The following is an 18,318-nucleotide window of genomic DNA, read 5'->3' as shown; positions in this document are numbered from 1 at the left end:
ACATATCAATCAAAACAATTACAATCGGGTAATGCCAAAACCAAATAATTTAAAATACACTTACATTCATAAAAAAAAAAAACCTGATAACCTGTACCAGGATGCCGGTGTTCCGGTGAATTCATTTCCCCTGTTTTCCCCTCAAAGCTCATGCGCAACTTCAGTACGAAAATCATGACGTCATGATTTTGCCCACGGCGAAGCAAGTCAGCCATTTTGCTGTCTTTTCACAAGCACAACGTTAATTTCACCATGTTCATTAGATAATTAAATACATGTATGTAATGTCCTGTTCAATTGGTAGAGTCAGATGTCCCTGCTAATTCTAACTTTGGCCATACAGATGATAATCATACCTATACAGCCACATTCCCCACAACACACACACATATATGAAAAATGTTGAAGAAAAAAAAAGAAAAATAATTATTTGTGCAAAAAGGCGATCGCTAAGTTACGCCCCCATCAGATGACAGGCGTGTCACAGCATACGTCACGCGCTGTCAAGAGAGAGCGGCAGAATTAAAATAAACAATATTCTGCGTATCTGTGACTTTTTTTTCAGTGGATGGTTTCATTCTGTTTGTGACACTGTATGCTACAAAACCCTGTTGTTGTTTTTTACCACCAAGATGCTGTTTTTGAGTGTAATTTATTCCATAACGGACACAAACAATAACTTTCCTGAAGAAATGAAACGTAAACAAAGGAATAACCATCCATATTACAACGTTATTGTTTCGTTGGACTAAAAGTGCTCTATGGGATGTTGTTCTGTGGACCCTTGCCTTTCTAACTAAACTGGGATTTCATTAAAAGACAGAATTAATACTTGATATAATGATAGGGACACCTTTATCAGCCAAAAACGTGACCAAAAACGTAAGTCGGATCGACAACCCTCGTCTAAATGAACTAAATCGTGCAAGCTGGTGATGGATTTAGACAGCTGTAAAAGTCTGGAAATAAACGCACATCTATGAGGGCAGGGACGGATTAATGCACGGGCTTACTGGGCACATGCCCAGGGCACTGGACCAGAGGGGGGCCCAGCCGAAATACCTCTACTCTCAGATCGCGATTTCAACTGTGCCCCCTCAGATTTTTGAGGCAAATGGATTTTGAATGCAGCTTCCAAATGACAAAAAAAAAAAGCTAAATTAAAATCTGCGCTCGCTCAACTTCCCTGGCTGGCACGGAGCAGAGACAGCCGCGTTGTTCTACAGCACTGCACATTATAACCAATCACACGTGATTCTGTTGAGTTTATGAGTACAATGACCAATAAGAGGCGTTCAGATGAGTCATCGCTGAAACAGCTGTTTTGTTCAGTGCGCGCGCTCCCTGAATGAATTCTGCTCTCTGCCGATTTCTCTCATCAGAAACATTAACAATTAATTTCACAATGTAAGCAACTTCAGTGATTAATGGGATTTTTTGAGAGTGCTTTAATTCTGGCTAAGTCAATGATAATGTTCTTTGATAAATGTAAACAGATGTCCAAGATGTAAACAAATGTCCAAGATGGTGCCGAGCATGGCAGCCGTGTTGCGAGCTCCGAGAAAACTTTGTAGTTTTTCTTATGTTTTATTTGTTATTTTGTTGTTTTACGTGTTGGATGTTGTCAGTATAACTGTCTACGATAGACACACGCTTCTAAATATTGGTTCCTTCGTCGCCCAACGCAAACCGGACTTTGAGTTTTTGAACACCGGTGCCTTGTTTACAGACACCGCATCAGAGCCCTTTGTCTGGGCTGCACGATTGCGACCGAAGAAACGCCGCCGGAAAAGGGGGAAGAGAGCCGGCATCCTTGTCAGACTCAGACGCCGTCCCCTCCAACCTCCTCTACCAACCATTTTGCTGGCTAACGTTCAGTCACTGGACAACAAAGTCTGTGAACTGCGGGCACGCATCTCATACCAACAGGAAACAAGGGACTGCTGCATTATTTGCCTCAGAAACCTGGATGTCTGCAGTGGTTCCAGACTCAGCCATCGAGCTTACGGGTTTCTCCGTGCACCGCTCGGACAGATCGAAAGAGCTCACAGGGAAAAGCAGAGGTGGGGGCATCTGTTTCTTTATCAACAACTCGTGGTGTGATGAAAGGAACCTACACTCTATTAAATCCTCCTGTTCCCCTGATCTGGAATTTCATATGCTTCTGTGTCGACCATTCTGGCTACCGAGGGAATTTACAGCGATCATAATCACAGCTGTTTACATTCCCCCTCAAGCCAACACAGACCAGGCACTCAAGGAACTGCATGGGAATATAAGTGAGCAGGAAACCGCGTACCTAGATGCAGTGTTTATTATTACGGGGGACTTTAACAAAGCCAACTTCAGAACAATAGCTCCAAAATACTTTCAACACATCACCATCAACACGCGTGGTGATCGTGTACTTGACCACTGCTACTCTCCTTTCCGGGACGCCTACAAATCGCTCCCCCGCCCACCTTTCGACAAATCGGATCACTCTTCCGTTCTGCTCCTGCCTGCTTATAGGCAGAAACTGAAACGAGAAGCACCTGCCCTCAGGACAATTCAATGCTGGTCGGACCAATCAGACGCTATACTACAGGACTGTTTTGATTACGTGGACTGGGACATGTTCCGGGCAGCGTCTGATGACGACATAGAGGCGTACTCAGATACTGTAACGTGTTTCATCAGGAAGTGTGTAGAGGATGTAGTACCGACAAAAACAATCCGCATCTACCCCAACCAAAAACCGTGGATTAACAGCGATGTTCGAGCAGCCTTGTCAGCGCGGACATCTGCCTTTAAATCCGGAAACTCTGACGATCACAAACAAGCCAGTTACGATCTCAGGAAATCAATCAAATCCGCCAAACGACAATATAAAAACAAAGTTGAAGAACAATTCAAAACCAACAACGCAAGAAGCATGTGGCAGGGTATCAATAACATCACAGATGTCAGAGGGAATAAACCATCTACTGTGAACATTGCCGCCTCTCTACCGGACGAGCTTAATAATTTTTATGCTCGTTTCGAGGCTCACAACACCGCCCACACAGAGCGCGCTCCCACGGCTGTAGCAGAAGAGGTGAGTGCACTTTCCTTTTCAGTCACAGATGTAACCCGATCCTTCTGACAGGTGAATATCCGCAAGGCTGTGGGTCCTGATGGCATCCCAGGCCGTGTGCTCCGAGCATGCGCATTCCAACTAGCCAGGGTTTTCACTGACATTTTTAACCTTTCCCTCTCTCTGTCTGTGGTTCCCTCATGCTTCAAAAAATCCACCATTGTGCCCATACCAAAGAAAAATAAAATCACATGCTTGAATGACTGGAGGCCCATTGCTCTGACACCCATCTTCAGCAAGTGCTTTGAGAAACTCATCAGAGACTACATCTGCTCTGTGCTGCCTGTCTCACTGGATCCTCTACAATTTGCATATCGCAGCAACCGTTCCACAGACGATGCTATTGCCTTCACCCTGCACACTGCTCTCTCCCACCTGGAAAATAAGAACACCTATGTGAGAATGCTGTTTGTGGACTACAGCTCAGCATTCAATACCATAGTGCCTGCCACACTGGTTGAGAAGCTTCAGACTCTGGGACTAAACGGATCTCTGTGTAGCTGGATCCTGGACTTCCTGACAGGCAGATGTCAGGTGGTCAGAATGGGCAACAACACTTCATCCCCGCTGACCCTCAACACTGGTGCTCTTCAGGGCTGCGTCCTCAGCCCACTCCTGTACTCCCCGTACACACATGACTGTACAGCAACACACAGCTCCAATGTCATCGTCAAATTTGCTGATGACACAACGGTGATAGGCCTGATCACTGACAACGATGAGACGGCCTACAGAGAGGAGAACCTGACTAAATGGTGTCAAAAGAATCACCTCTCACTCAACATCGACAAGACCAAGGAGCTGGTGGTGGATTTCAGGAGACAGAGCAGAGAACACACACCCATCACCATCGACATGACACCTGTGGAGTGGGTAAACAGCTTTAAATTCCTCGGCGTTCACATCACTGAGGATCTCACATGGTCCGATCACACAGATGCAGTGCTGAAGAAGACACACCAACGCCTCTTCTTCCTGAGATGGCTGAGGAAGTTTGGAATGAGCCCCAGCATCCTCAGAACATTCTACACCTGCACTGTGGAGAGCATCCTGACCGGCTGCATCACTGCCTAGTTTGGAAACAGCACTGTTGGCAACCGCAAAGCTCTGCAAAGGGTCGTGCGAACTGCCCATCACATTGCTGGAGGTGAGCTTCCCTCCCTCCAGGACATCTATGCCAGGCGGTGTATGAGGAAAGCCCGGAGGATCATCAGTGACTCCAGCCACCCGTCCCACAGACTGCTCTCTCTGCTTCCCTCAGGAAGACGTCTCCGCAGCATGAAAATAGCCCACCTTTTGGCAGAGGCTATTTACACTAATTCCGCCCACCAACGTGTGATTGGGACTGTCAAGATTATAAAAACCAGCTATGATCCAACATCTCCAGTGGCGCAGATGCTAAAGCGCGTTCTGTGGTATTTTTGACATCGACTAGGGTTCAAACTCGCCTTTTACCGAACTTTTTTTTATCCGTTTTCAAATCTCATATCACATCGTAAAGGCATTTATTTTTAATAAAAATTAAAGAAATAACCAAAAAGTTGAAAATAAAGTATTGGGTAGGGTTAGGGTAGGTGTAGGGAGGGCTTTATTGTATCAATAAGGTGGCATCCATTTAATAATCTGAATCAAAATTATAATTTACACTCAATACGTTATTATTGCATACTCTTTTATAATGTAATACAATACTGAGGTGTAGATAATTGCCACTATTGTGCAACAAGTAGTATAAATAGCAGAAAATCCTGCTATTTTAACATAGTGTAAATATAATCTATAGCTATTTGCACTTAGTGTAAATAACATATCGCTAAAAATACTGCTATTTTCACTTAGTGTAGATAGAATCTATTTTAGAAATGCTATTTAAAATCTTGAAATGTTTGAAATGACCGCAATTTCAACTGAGGGGGGCCTATAATCAGTCTGTGCCCAGGGCACCTCTGCGTCATAATCCGTCCCTGGATGAGGGATGATGCGCATTGCAAAGTTTAGATGTCCTAATAAAGACAAAAGGTCTCACTTAGATACTGGTTTCGCTGAATGATAAGAGGACAATATTTGCTGAATGCGATTAAGCTTAACTTTGGGCAAAGAAGCTTTCATGGCGACGCTGTCTAGAAGTATACCCAAAAATTCGATAGAAGTAGGCGGACCGACCATTTTCTCTTCCGACAAGGGAACATTGATTCTTGAAAATAATTATTTTAGCTTCGAAATACAGTGATCGGGAGGATAACTAGAAAAGTCAACAACTAAAAAAATCATCTACTAAATGAAGGACGAATGGGAGTTTACATTTATTCAGGAGAATCCAGCAAAGTGCTTCGGAGAGGGAATTGAAAACTTTTGGACTGCTACGACATCCGAAGGTGAGGCACACGGCGAAATACATTTTTGACTTCCACCTGATGCCAAAAAGATGCCACTGGGAGGGATGGAGGGGCATGATTTTGAATGCATCAGTAATATCTGCTTTGCCCATCCAGGCGCCTTTCCCTGCAGTTTTTATAAACTGAATAGCATGGTCTATCGTGGCATAGGCTAGCGCGAACATGTTCTCAGGAATTAAACAATTGATGCTAGGAATTTCGCCATTATGGGGAGAAGATGAATCTATAATCAATCTTTTTTTTCCCAGAGTATTTTCTTGTGGCGATCCCTATTGGGTTAATACGGTATGCTTTGAATGGGGAAGTGAGGAAAGGACCAATTAAATATCCTTTTTCTTATTCCTTTTGAATTAGGGCATCACCTACCCCGGGTTCTTTTAAGGCTAATAACATATTTACACACACTTCAATACCTGGTGGAAGAAAACTGAGACCTGCCAAAAACCCTTGTATGAGTCCAGTTAGCAGAAAATGAACAAAATATCTATTAGGCGTGGAAGGATGTTTATTCATCTTTTCGAGGTCTGGGTTGGAGATGCTTTGAACCTGCAAGGGCAAACAGCTCTGGGGTGACTATTGCCACAAATAGCACAACAATGCAAAAATTTACACTTCAAGTAAGGAGACACTGATTCATTGAAATTAATACATACTGGAATACTGGATCCTTCTAAAACTCTGGCCTTGCTAGGTAAACCTTGAACTCGATTGACTTTGGACCCGATGTCAGAATTAGACTGACCGGCTTTCCCTTGGGATGTTTCATATGCAGTATGAGGACATAAATTTGCAGTATGAGAGAAGGAGCTACAAATGGAGCAGGAGTTAGTTTTATGACCAGTGTAGTGTCTACTTCAAGATCTACTGTCAGGTCAAGAACAACGACAGACCAATCCAGTTTAACATTGAAACGCTGAATGCACATTGCTGCTTTAGCAGAGAAGGATTTGTGGTACTCGTAAAACAAGGAACCGCCGTAAATGAAAGCCAAATCTGAGATGATAGCCAAATAGGTATCAAGTTCAGATCTCCTGTTTGGATAGACCTTGCAAATTGTGTCTCTTAAAACTCCAAATGCAACATAGAATTCTACGAGTGACAGGCTTTTAGACAGTCTAGGGTCGCATTCTTTCAGAACGACGGAGATGTCCCCACAGTTAACGATTCTTTTATCTATGACCCCAGAAGGTCAAAGCAGTATTTGATCTAAATTGATATCATTACCTGCTAAGATCTGATTTCTCAAACTTGTTGGGATTGCTGCTGCAGGTGAAATGAATGGAGTATATGGTGATACGTCACACTGGGAAACACCTGGAGATTCTACTGAGAGTGGTGAAGATTTCTCTAGTGCTGCCACTCTGGCGTCCATTTTGTTGATTGAATCTTTGATGTCGAAAAGAGCTGCAAGCATGGGGTCCTGAACATCTTGGGGAGCGTAGGAAGATCTTTTTGCTGAAGGAGTGGAAGCTGCTGCAGGTGTCATATTTTTCCTTTCAGCCTTAGCCTTCTCTGGGGCCAGGTTGGACGAACTAGTTGGCGTCGGATCGGGATTGGACGAGGCAAGAAAAAAGGTAAACAAATCTTGATGAGATACTCCTGCTGGAACTGCGATGTTACGGCTCAATAAATTCTCCAAAATCCTAGATACTGGCCATTCTGAAATTGAAGCTTGGCGTTGGGCCAGATGCGCACTCCTGCATTTGTTAACCGCACCAGGACGCCAGTGCACTGAACGCTCTTTGTTTTCACGTGTCATTGTTTACGAATATATTAAATGAAATGGGACAAAATTAATCTTGACAAACTATATATCATTCTGAGTGTCTAAGCCTCAAGCATCGATGACAGATTGCTGTTTTTCAATGGAAAGCTTATAAGGAATGCATTTGCTAAATTTGTTTAAGCAGTACACATCAAAACATGCATAATAAAAACGCAGTACGTACCAGATTCATCATAATAAGGAGTACAAAATGGATCCCCTGCTGAAATCCCAGTTTAGTTAGAAAGGCAAGGGTCCACGGAACAACATCACATAGAGCACTTTGGTCCCACTTTATATTAGGTGGCCTTAACTATTTAATTACATGTATTTTACATGTAGGTATTTTTACTTATATTTTTAAAAATACCTATATGTAATTACATCTGTGATTAATTTCTGTAATTAAATTTATAATTACACTGTTGACCCATCCCTTACACCTTAACCCACCCTTAAACCTACCCATACTACCAAACCTGTCCCTAACCTTACCCATATTCCACCTCAGTAGCAGTAAAAGTGTTTCGCAATACAATATGAGCACAATAAGTACATTGTACTTATTTTTTGATGTAAGTACATAGTAGTTAAGGCCACCTAATATAAAGTGTGACCAGCACTTTTAGTCCAATGAAACAATAATGTTGTAATATGGATGGTTATTCCTTTGTTTACATCTCATTTCTTCTAGGAGAGCTATTGTTTGTATCCGTTATGGGATAAATTACACTCAAAAACAGTGTCTTGGTAATAAAAAACAACATGGCTTTGTAGCATACAGTATCACAAACAGAATGAGACCATCCACTAAAACGAATATTACGGGGAATATTGTTTAATTGAATTATGGTGCTCTCTCATGATGGCTCGTGACGCACGCTGTGACGCACCTGTCATCTGATAGGGGCGTAATTTAGCGATCGACTTTTTGCACAAATAATATTTTTTTTTCTTCAACATTTTTCATATATGTGTGTGTGTTTTTTGGGGAATGTGGCTGTATCTGTATGATTATAATCTGTATGTCTGCCAATATCAGTATATGTCTGGCAATCAGAGTATGTACTATATACAAAGCTCTTTTTTCAATTTTTTTTCGTTTTTATTACTCAAATTATTCTTATTGTATTTTTTTATAGTGTTCAAATAAATCACTTATATGATGTCTAAGATTCTGTCTATTATTTTAAGCAGGGAGCAGGTTAACAGGTTAAGCGTGATTTATGTTATCACTGGTTCTGATCAAACGAAGCAGCATAACTAAATGCCCTTTTATACATTTATAAAGACTTTTGGGATATTTAAAAATCTTATGAATGAAGAATGTTTTACACATGTTTAAATTGTATACTGCTAAATAAGAGAGACGGAAACCCAGGATAATTTTATAATATAAATATGTGCCAGTGCTTGAGTCTATGTGAAGACAAACGTGGGCCATTCAGCCTGAGAGTACAGCAGGCCCGAGAGTACAGCAGACAATGATGGGTAAGGGCTTTTGAATTATCAATAAATCTTAAACCTGTCAGGGTTGCTACTGCGTAGGAGTAAGGAACGAGGAGACATGGGATAAACATAAACAACAGTCTTTAATTATCCACAAAAAGGGTAACACAGGGCAGGCAGGAACACACACACGTAGCACAACTCATAGGCATTTAACACTGGACAAAGGAATCATAGAACAGACCACACTTTAAATACAAAACGAGGGTAATAGACAAGACACACCTGAATCAAATGAACACAATCAAACAAGGGAGAAACTAGGTCATGGGGAGCATGTGGGGAGAAAAACACAAAGACCGTCCATGGGCGTGACTTATCGGCCTCCTTCCGGAAGGCGCATCCTTGGAGGCCCCTCCAAGGATGCCCCTCGGTGGTACCGGATCCAGGCACCATGATGGAACAGGCAGTTTGGGGGGCCATGGCAGAGCAGGCAGCTCAGGGGGTCATAGCGGAACAGGAGGCTATGGCGGGGCGGCCTACACGGCCTTGGGCTCAGCACTCGGCCCGGCCCCTGCAGCCGGAGATGTATATCTACCTGCAAAAAAATTTATTTGCGAAAATTCCGGGTTCTCTGGCTGGAACAGGCTCTGAGCTGGATTCAGAAGTCCTCCCTGGGCTGCACTCGGGATCTCAGGCCCTGCCTGGGCCAGACGTAGGAGCAGCTGCCCTCTCAAGGCCTGACGTGGGAACAGGAGCCCTCCCTGGGCTTGATGTGGCAGCAGGAGACCTCTCTGGGCTGGGCGTGGAAACAGGAGCCCTCTCTGGGCTAGACTCGGGATCTGTGGCACTCCCTGGGCCAGATTCGGGATCTGAGGCCCTCCTTGGGCCAGACGTGGGAACAACAGCCCTCCCTGGGGTTGACTCGGGATCTGAGGCCCTCCCTGGGCCAGACACAGGAACAACTGCCCTCTCTGGGCTTGAAGTGGGGACAGGAGCCCTCTCTGGGCTGGAGAGTAAAGCGGTCGGTGGGCTTGACTGCAGAGGGTACAGGGGAGGTGATGAGTGGTCGGAACCATTGGTTAGGCATGTGGAGTGTCCTGGCGTGGGATGAGCTGGAGAGGCACGGTGTGTCTCAGAGGGGGCTGGATGAGGATGATTCAAATTTTCCTTCATTTATTCTTCCTCAAAATTAGAACCATTTAAATAAAGGATAACATTAATCAACTTGACTAAGGGAAAAATCACCTGTAGGGAGATCACAATGGATTGTATCCTCATCCAGACCCATCTGAAAACAGGCACCGTTTTATCATTTTGCGACAAGATACACACATGGCAGTGGTCAACCGTTTGATGGCAAATAAAAGAGCTTCAACACCACCGTCATCTGTATGCACATACAAATAGTTAACTGCACTTGAAGTTTTCATAAAATGAAAAATTAAACACCCCAAACTGTATATGGCATCATCTCAAAGACGAACTATATGTTTATACGTGAAATTCTGTAGGGGACGTCGGATGGCGTCGCGTGGTGATGTAATGACACGTGCCATTAATCGATCTATGTACTATGTATGTCACGGTGCTGTGCGGAACAAAGAGCGCACGACGAGCATAGACAATATACTTTCCTTTAATCAGGAATCCAGGAGCAGAATACATTCACGGGAGTGCACACACATCCATAATAGAAACAATAACCGACCGTGAGACTAACAAACACAGGAACTTATAAAGGGGCAGATAATTGGGAAGGGCAGGTGTACACAATGACTAATTAAACTGAACTAGGACACAGGGGAAAACAGAAAACCCGACATGGAACAGTCACAAAAAACCCAACATGTAACATATCGCCCCCTCCCGGCAAGGCGTGGCCTCACGCCGTAACGTAACAACTGAGGAGGGCGGGTGGGGGCTCTGGAGGAGGATGTGGAACAGGAGGGTGGCAGAGAAAAGACATGGAGTCCAAACAATAAGTCCATGGGGGAGTGGAGGGTGGGAGAAGCCAAGGGGGAGTCAGGAACAGGAGGAGCCAGATGACGACCCAGGCCACAGTCAGGATGGTGGCCCACGGGGGAGCCGACGGAGGGAGGAGCCATGGTGGAGGAGAGACCGCCGACTCCATGGGGCCGACCCACGGCGGCGGAGCAGGTGGAGGTGGAGCCCGAGGTGAAGACGGAGAGCCGAAGAGCCAGGGTGACGCCGAAGATCCGGAGGTCCAAGGCGGAGCAGATGTCTTCGGCGACCTCGGCGCAGGCGGAGATCCGGATGGCCGCGGCGGAGCCGGAGCGACAGAGGACATAGGTGGAGCAGGAGGGAAGGAGGAGCCCAACGGAGCCGGAGGGACGAAGGGACGGGGCGCAGCCCAAGGAGAGTAGTCCTGAGGTGCAGGTAGGGGGATGACTGACCAATGCGAAGCCGGAAGGACGAGGGAGCCCGGTGGAGCTGGTGGGCAGACGGGATCCGTTGGAGCCGAGGGAGCTGGAAGGCATGGTGGAGCCGCTGGGTCGCCGGACTGAGGCGGAGTCTGGGTCTCGGAGGCTGAGGGCGGAGACGAGGGATCCTCCAGACTCAACGCCAACAGAGCTGGAGATCGGCAGACCAGCGGCGAGCCCACGCCACAGATGGTGAGCTGAGGGTGACCAGAGGGGCTGACGAACTCAGGCGATGAGGGTGTTGGAGTAGGGACCAGGTCAATGAGAGGCGGTGGGAGAGGGAGGTTGGGTGGGATAACTTCCCAGAAATCTAACATAGGAGCTGGCTTAAGGATGATTGTGTCAGTGTGAAAGTCAATGAGGTTACCCCGGTCCAGTTCATGCTCACCCTCAGCGGTGGCGCCGTGGGCGGGGCGCTCCATAGCCCCCGCGATCTCCACAACTTTCTCCACCGTCGGATGCACTGCCGGCTCTCGCACCTGGTCAGACGTTTGGGGCTCGGGCTCCGGGACGATCGGCAGCTCTGTCGCTCCTGATGGCGATGGCTCAACGACCGCGGCAGGCTCTGGCTCTCCGTCTGCGGTGGGCTCGGGCAGCTCCGCGCTGCGGGGTGGTAGTGGACTGGGCGCTGGGTCCCGAGTGGGACTGGTGTCATTCTCTGCGAGGTCCACGGTGAGTTGCGATTTGCAAGACACCAGCACCCACTCCATAAAGGCGGCGAGGCTCTCTCGAGGACCGTCCCCGGACAACTGTCTACGTGTGGTGATGTTAAGTCCAGCTTTGTAGAACGTGCAGAGGCAGTAGTCCGGGAAGTGTGTTAAGTTGGCCAGGAACAAAAAATCCTCGGTGTGGTCCTCGAGAGAGCGGTCCCCCTGCTCCAGCAGGATGACGAGGACAGCGGGATCCATAATAAAAAATAAAAAACTTGGCAAAAACCGGGAAAATAAAACGGGGAAAAAACGCCGCAAACTTGCTGTTTGGGTCGGTTATTCTGTCACGGTGCTGTGCGGAGCAAAGAGCGCACGACGAGCATAGACAATATACTTTCCTTTAATCAGGAATCCAGGAGCAGAATACATTCACGGGAGTGCACACACATCCATAATAGAAACAATAACCGACCGTGAGACTAACAAACACAGGAACTTATAAAGGGGCAGATAATTGGGAAGGGCAGGTGTACACAATGACTAATTAAACTGAACTAGGACACAGGGGAAAACAGAAAACCCGACATGGAACAGTCACAAAACACCCAACATGTAACAATGTACATGTAAAACGGGAACATGAAAGGATTATTCTAAAAGCAACTCATGTAAACAACTTAATCATAATATTGTCTTATTCAGACTAAGGTAAATAATTTGATTACTGATGTCCATGTAAACATAGTCAGTGTCAAACTATTTGAGTTGAGTTGAGAACTATTTGAATTCTTAAACAACACCAGTAATTTATTTGAAAAAGTTTTATTTTTAATTTTATCAGATTTTTTTTTTCATTAGATCAGACAACATTTTAAGCTGTTGTATGGTCATGTTACAACATGTCCCTCAAATGTTACAATGTACCCCGCCTACAGGGCATGTTATCACATTTCACTTCCATTCTTTTGGGGTAAATAAAGAAAAACATATACAGTGTAATTATGAAACAAAGCCACATATTTGTACTAGACAAGTCTGAAATTAATGTGGATAAAAATTATACTCTGAACCCCACATTGATTTACACAAACTGAAAAAGGTTTATTTTTTTAAAGCAAAATAATGATTCAAAATGTTTTGTTTGAGCTTTTGCTATGAAAGCAAAGCAGATGCTAAGTTTTCAAACCAGCATCAGCTTTGAAATTAATGTACTACATTTTCCACTCTCTTTTCTGTATCAGGTGTGTTTTGTGGTAGCAGTAAATGTCATTGGCCAGCGGATGGATGTCTGTGCACTTCTGCACTCTTTTGCTCTAATGGCTGTTCTGGCACGACGTCGTAGGAAGGCCATAGGAGAAGTGTGGCCAAAATACTGCTGCTTCATTGCAAGTTTCATGGTTCTGCAATACCTGCTCTGCATTGGCCTACCACCAGCGCTCTGCATTGGTCAGTTACTCAACATTTACTGCTGCAAAGTTCTAGTAATCGCTGCTAATGTTAAGTGCATTTTCTGATTGTTGTGTTGACTTGTAAGAAAGGGGTACATTTAATTATAGTTCAAGTTCATGGTTATTTGTATAGCGCTTTTTACGATACAAATTGTTGCAAAGCAGCTCTACAGGAGATTAAGTTTCCACAATATATTTATATATTGCAGAACCTTAATATATTTAACTTATGGCAAAATTAGGTAATTCTGTATGTTGTCTGAGTGTTGGCATCCTCTGAGGGGTTGGCATTATCTTTTCTCAGGTGTTCGGTCATCTCAGATCATTTAAGGGTTGGATCCAGACTGAAACTTCTGTAATTCCTAGTTACCACGGGATGTTAACAGAGAAACAAATAAAGACATAATTAGCGTAGCTGCTGTTCCATCTAAGCAAAAATTATTTGTTCAACCCAAGATAAAGAACAACAATAATGTACATTTGATCAGATATAACTGCAGTACAAGATTATACGATGCATTATGTGAATGCTTGGCTAAAGAGATGTGTCTTTAATCTAGATTTAAACAGATAGAGTGTGTCTGAATCCCGAACGTTATCAGGAAGGCTATTCCAGAGTTTGGGAGCCAAATGTGAAAAAGCTCTACCTCCTTTAGTGGACTTTGCTATCCTAGGTACAACCAAAAGTCCAGAGTTTTGCGACCTTAGGGAGCAGGTTGGACTGTAGCATGGTAGAAGACAAGTTAGGTACGCATGAGCTAAACCATTTAGGGCCTTATAGGCAAGTAATAATATTTTGTAAATGATACGGAACTTAATAGGTAGCCAGTGCAGAGTCTGTAAAATTGGGGTAATATGATCATATTTTCTTGACCTGGTAAGAACTCTAGCCGCTGCATTTTGGACTATCTGTAGCTTGTTTATTGAAGATGCAGGACAACCACCTAGCAGTGCATTACAATAGTCCAATCTAGAGGTCATGAATGCATGAACTAGCTTTTCTGCATCAGAAACAGGTAGCATGGCAATGTTTCTAAGATGGAAGAATGCTGTTTTTGTAACATGGGAAATATGATTTTCAAAGGACAAGTTGCTGTCTAGTATAACACCCAGCTTTTTGACTTTAGAGGACGTAACAGTACATCCGTCTAGTTGCAAATTGTAATCCAAGAGATTCGGTGTACTGTTTTTTGGTCCAATAAGTAATATCTCCGTCTTATCTGAATTTAATAGGAGGAAATTATTGGTAATCCAATCATTTACATTTTTTACACAATCTATTAGCTTAGATAGTTTAGAAGTTTCATCTGGTCTTGTTGAGATATATAGCTGAGTATCATCAGCATAACAATGAAAACTAATCCCGTATTTTCTAATAATATTACCAAGGGGCAACATGTATATTGAAAATAGCAGAGGACCTAGGACAGATCATTGTGGTACTCCATACTTTACTGGTGATAATTGAGATGACTCCCCATTTAAATGAACAAAGTGGTAGCGATCGGACAGGTAGGATCTAAACCATCTTAAAGCCTGCCCTTGAATACCAGTATAGTTTTGTAATCGATCTATGAGTATGTCATGGTCTATAGTGTCGAGCGCAGCACTAAGATCAAGTAATACTAGCAATGAGATGCAGCCTTGGTCTGAAGCAAGAAGCAAGTCATTTGTAATTTTAACAAGTGCAGTTGCTGTACTATGGTGAGGCCTGAAACCTGACTGAAATTCTTCATAGAGATAATTTTTTTGCAAGAAGGAGCACAATTGAGCAGACACAAATTTTTCTCAAATTTAGACATAAACGGAATATTTGAAATGGGTCTGTAATTTGCCAGTTCATTAGAATCTAGTTGTGGTTTCTTAATAAGAGGCTTAATAACCGCCAGCTTGAATGGTTTTGGGAGGTGACCTAAAGATAACGATGAGTTAATAATATTGAGATGCGGTTCTTCTGCTACAGGTAACAACTCTTTCAGTAGTTTAGTGGGTACAGGATCTAATAAACATGTTGGTTTAGATGCACTGATAAGTTTATTTAGCTCTTCCTGTCCTATAGTTGTAAAGCACTGCAGTTTTTCTTTGGGTGCGATGAATGAAGCTGAAATACTAGACGCAGTAGAATCTACATTTGATATTGTATTTCTGATGTTATCTATATTATCAGTAAATAAATTCATAAAGTCATTACTACTAAACTGTGAGGGAATATTTAGATCGGGTGGCGTCTGTTTATCAAGATTACGAGTTTCTTTCTTGAGAGGATGGGTATAACTGTTGTACCATGGTGCAGTACGTTTTTCTCTAACCTTTATCAATTTGAGGGGGACAACACCTTCTAATGTATTAGAGAAGATAGTGCCCACGTTACTAGTCATTTCGTCTAGTTCATGTGTATTTATGGGTACACAGAGAAGTTGAGATAAATCAGGCAGGTTATTTGTGAATCTGTCTTTGGTGGCTGGAACAATAGTTCTGCCCGGATGATAACGCGGAGCCATATAATTAATATCAGTAATACGCAGCATGCACGATACAACGAAATGATCAGTAACACCATCACTTTGAGGTACGATATCTATATCGGTAAGATCAATTCCATGCTATATAATTAAATCTAGCGTATGATTAAAACGATGAGTAAAGTACGGTACGGCAGTACTGTACGGGTCATCAAGCAGTACGGGTCGGCAGTAACACATCCAGCACCATCACACTGAACACTGGGGCCCCCCAAGGATGTGTGCTGAGCCCCCTCCTCTTCACTCTGCTGACCCACGACTGCACACCATCACACAACTCCAACATTTTCATTAAGTTTGCGGATGACACGACTGTGGTGGGTCTCATCAGCAACAGAGATGAGACAAACTACAGGAGCGAGGTGAGCCGCCTGGCCGGGTGGTGCAGTGACAACAATCTCTCTCTGAATGTGAAGAAGACGAAGGAGATTGTTGTTGACTTCAGGAGAGTACACACTCAGCATGCCCCTCTGACCATCAACGGTGCGACTGTGGAGAGAGTGAGCAGCACCAAGTTCCTAGGTGTGCACATCACTGAGGACCTCTCCTGGACTAACAACACTGTAGCACTGGCCAAGAAAGCACAGCAGCGTCTCTACTTCCTCCACAAACTCAGAAGAGCCAGAGCCCCGGCCTCCATCATGTGCACCTTCTACAGAGGCACCATCGAGAGCATCCTAACTAGCTGCATCACTGTGTGGTATGGCGCTTGCAACGCATCCTGCCGCAAGTCACTTCAGCGCATAGTGAGAGCAGCTGAGAAGATCGTTGGTGTCTCTCTCCCCTCCCTCCAGGACATTTACAACACCCGTCTCACCCGCAGAGCCCTCCGCATTGCAGGTGATCCCACCCACCCGACACACAGCTTCTTCAGTCTGCTGCCATCAGGGAGGAGACTGCGGAGTCTCCAGGCGAGGACCAGCAGACTGAAGGACAGCTTCATACATCAGGCTGTCAGGAAGCTGAACTCCCTCCCGTCCTTGCCCCCCCTCCCCTCTTTCACCCCCATTTAACACAGCAACACACTAGGAACTCAGACTCTGTGACACCCCCCCCCCCCCCCCCCCCCCCCCCCCCGACCAACAAACTGTGATCGGCACCTGTCACTTGTGCAGCATTGGCTGATCACTACCCATCCAACATTGACTGCAAATTACCTCTTCGGATAGTCTGACAAAAATCCATCCGAACAGTCACTTCGACTTGTCACTTTAACAGACTGATAAGCTCTTCTTGCACTACACTCATAACAAAACAAAACAAATCTGCACAGTTTTGTTTTTGTACATTCCACTGGCTTGCACTCCATCTATTCTGCCATGTGCCTTATGCACTTTATCTATCTCTCGTTTTTTATTTTTAATGTCTTCAGACTGATAAGCTCTTTGCACTACAAATATATCTACACAGTGTTGTTTTTATTTAACTGGTTTTGCACTCTATCTGCCATGCGCCTTATGCCACTTTATCGATCTAATTCTTATTTTTTTCTACAATATCCTCATTTGTATAGTTGTATGTACATATGTTTAAACTGTATTTATCTGTATCTGAACGTATTTAATGTTAACTGTATGCACCAAGGGTCTGAGAGTAATGCAATTTCAATTCTCTGTATGTATGTGCTGTACATGTGGACGAATTGACAATAAAGCTGACTTGACTTGACTTGACTTGATGAGTGGGGCCGGTGACATTTTGCTTGACTCCAAAAGAGTTTATTAGGTCAGTAAACGCAAGTCCTAACGCATCATTTGTATTATCAACCTGAATGTTAAAATCTCTGATAATTAGCACTTTATCAACATTAACCAATAGATCCAAGAGGAAATGTGCAAATCTGTATAAGGCCCTGGCGGTCTATACACAGTAGCCAGAGCAAGAGATAGGAGAGATTTCTTTTGCGTATCTATCAGTGTAACATTAAGCAGAAGTATTTCGAATGAGTTAAACCTCCTGTATCCTGTTTTCTGAGTAACATTGAGAATATCACTATATATTGTTGCAATACCGCCGCCACGACCGGTCTGACAGGGCTTATGTTTATAACAGTAGCTTGGTGGAGTAGACTCATTTAGACCAACATATTCATTTGGTTTAAGCCCGGTTTCAGTCAGGTAGAGTACATCAAAATTATTATCTGTGATAATTTAATTTACAATAACTGCTTTGGGTGCGAGTGATCTAATGTTTTAGCGATGCTAACGGGCTATAAGCTAATAGCAGACTCGAGAAATCAAAATAAAACTAGTGATAACAAGGCGCTCTGATTGGTTTTGTTCTAGAATGCTATAGGGCATATATTCACACATTATAGAAATGAAAATGATAGTGTATAAAATAGTTTTTAAGATAGAAATTAGAAGATAAATAATCAACTTGATGGAGCTCAAACTCAAAACACGCAGTCACAAATCAGCGCATGTGTAAAATCTAAAGGAAAAAAAAAATGTCATGACAACTCGCGGAGGGACTGGAATAATAATGTACATGACAATGTTAACGGGTTTGGTCTTGGTGGAATAGATC

The 18,318-nt window shown here is 43.9% G+C and overlaps 1 protein-coding gene across 1 annotated transcript in view; it reads left to right on the top strand.

Annotated features, from left to right (window-relative positions):
* The window catches only part of LOC306875608 (piezo-type mechanosensitive ion channel component 2), a gene marked incomplete at both ends in the record, with an annotated part of 550,584 nt that overhangs the window by 212,859 nt on the left and 319,407 nt on the right, over nt 1-18,318 (top strand). The window contains 1 exon segment of the mRNA XM_079426295.1: nt 13,061-13,265. Within this exon segment, the coding sequence (XP_079282421.1) occupies nt 13,061-13,265 (205 nt within the window).

The sequence above is a fragment of the Barbus barbus genome (genome assembly GCF_936440315.1).
Source record: "Barbus barbus genome assembly, chromosome: 10".
NCBI classification, from domain to species: Eukaryota; Metazoa; Chordata; class Actinopteri; order Cypriniformes; family Cyprinidae; genus Barbus; species Barbus barbus.
The sequence above is the reverse complement of the archived record's forward strand: the minus strand, read 5'-3'. Positions and strand labels throughout refer to the sequence as shown.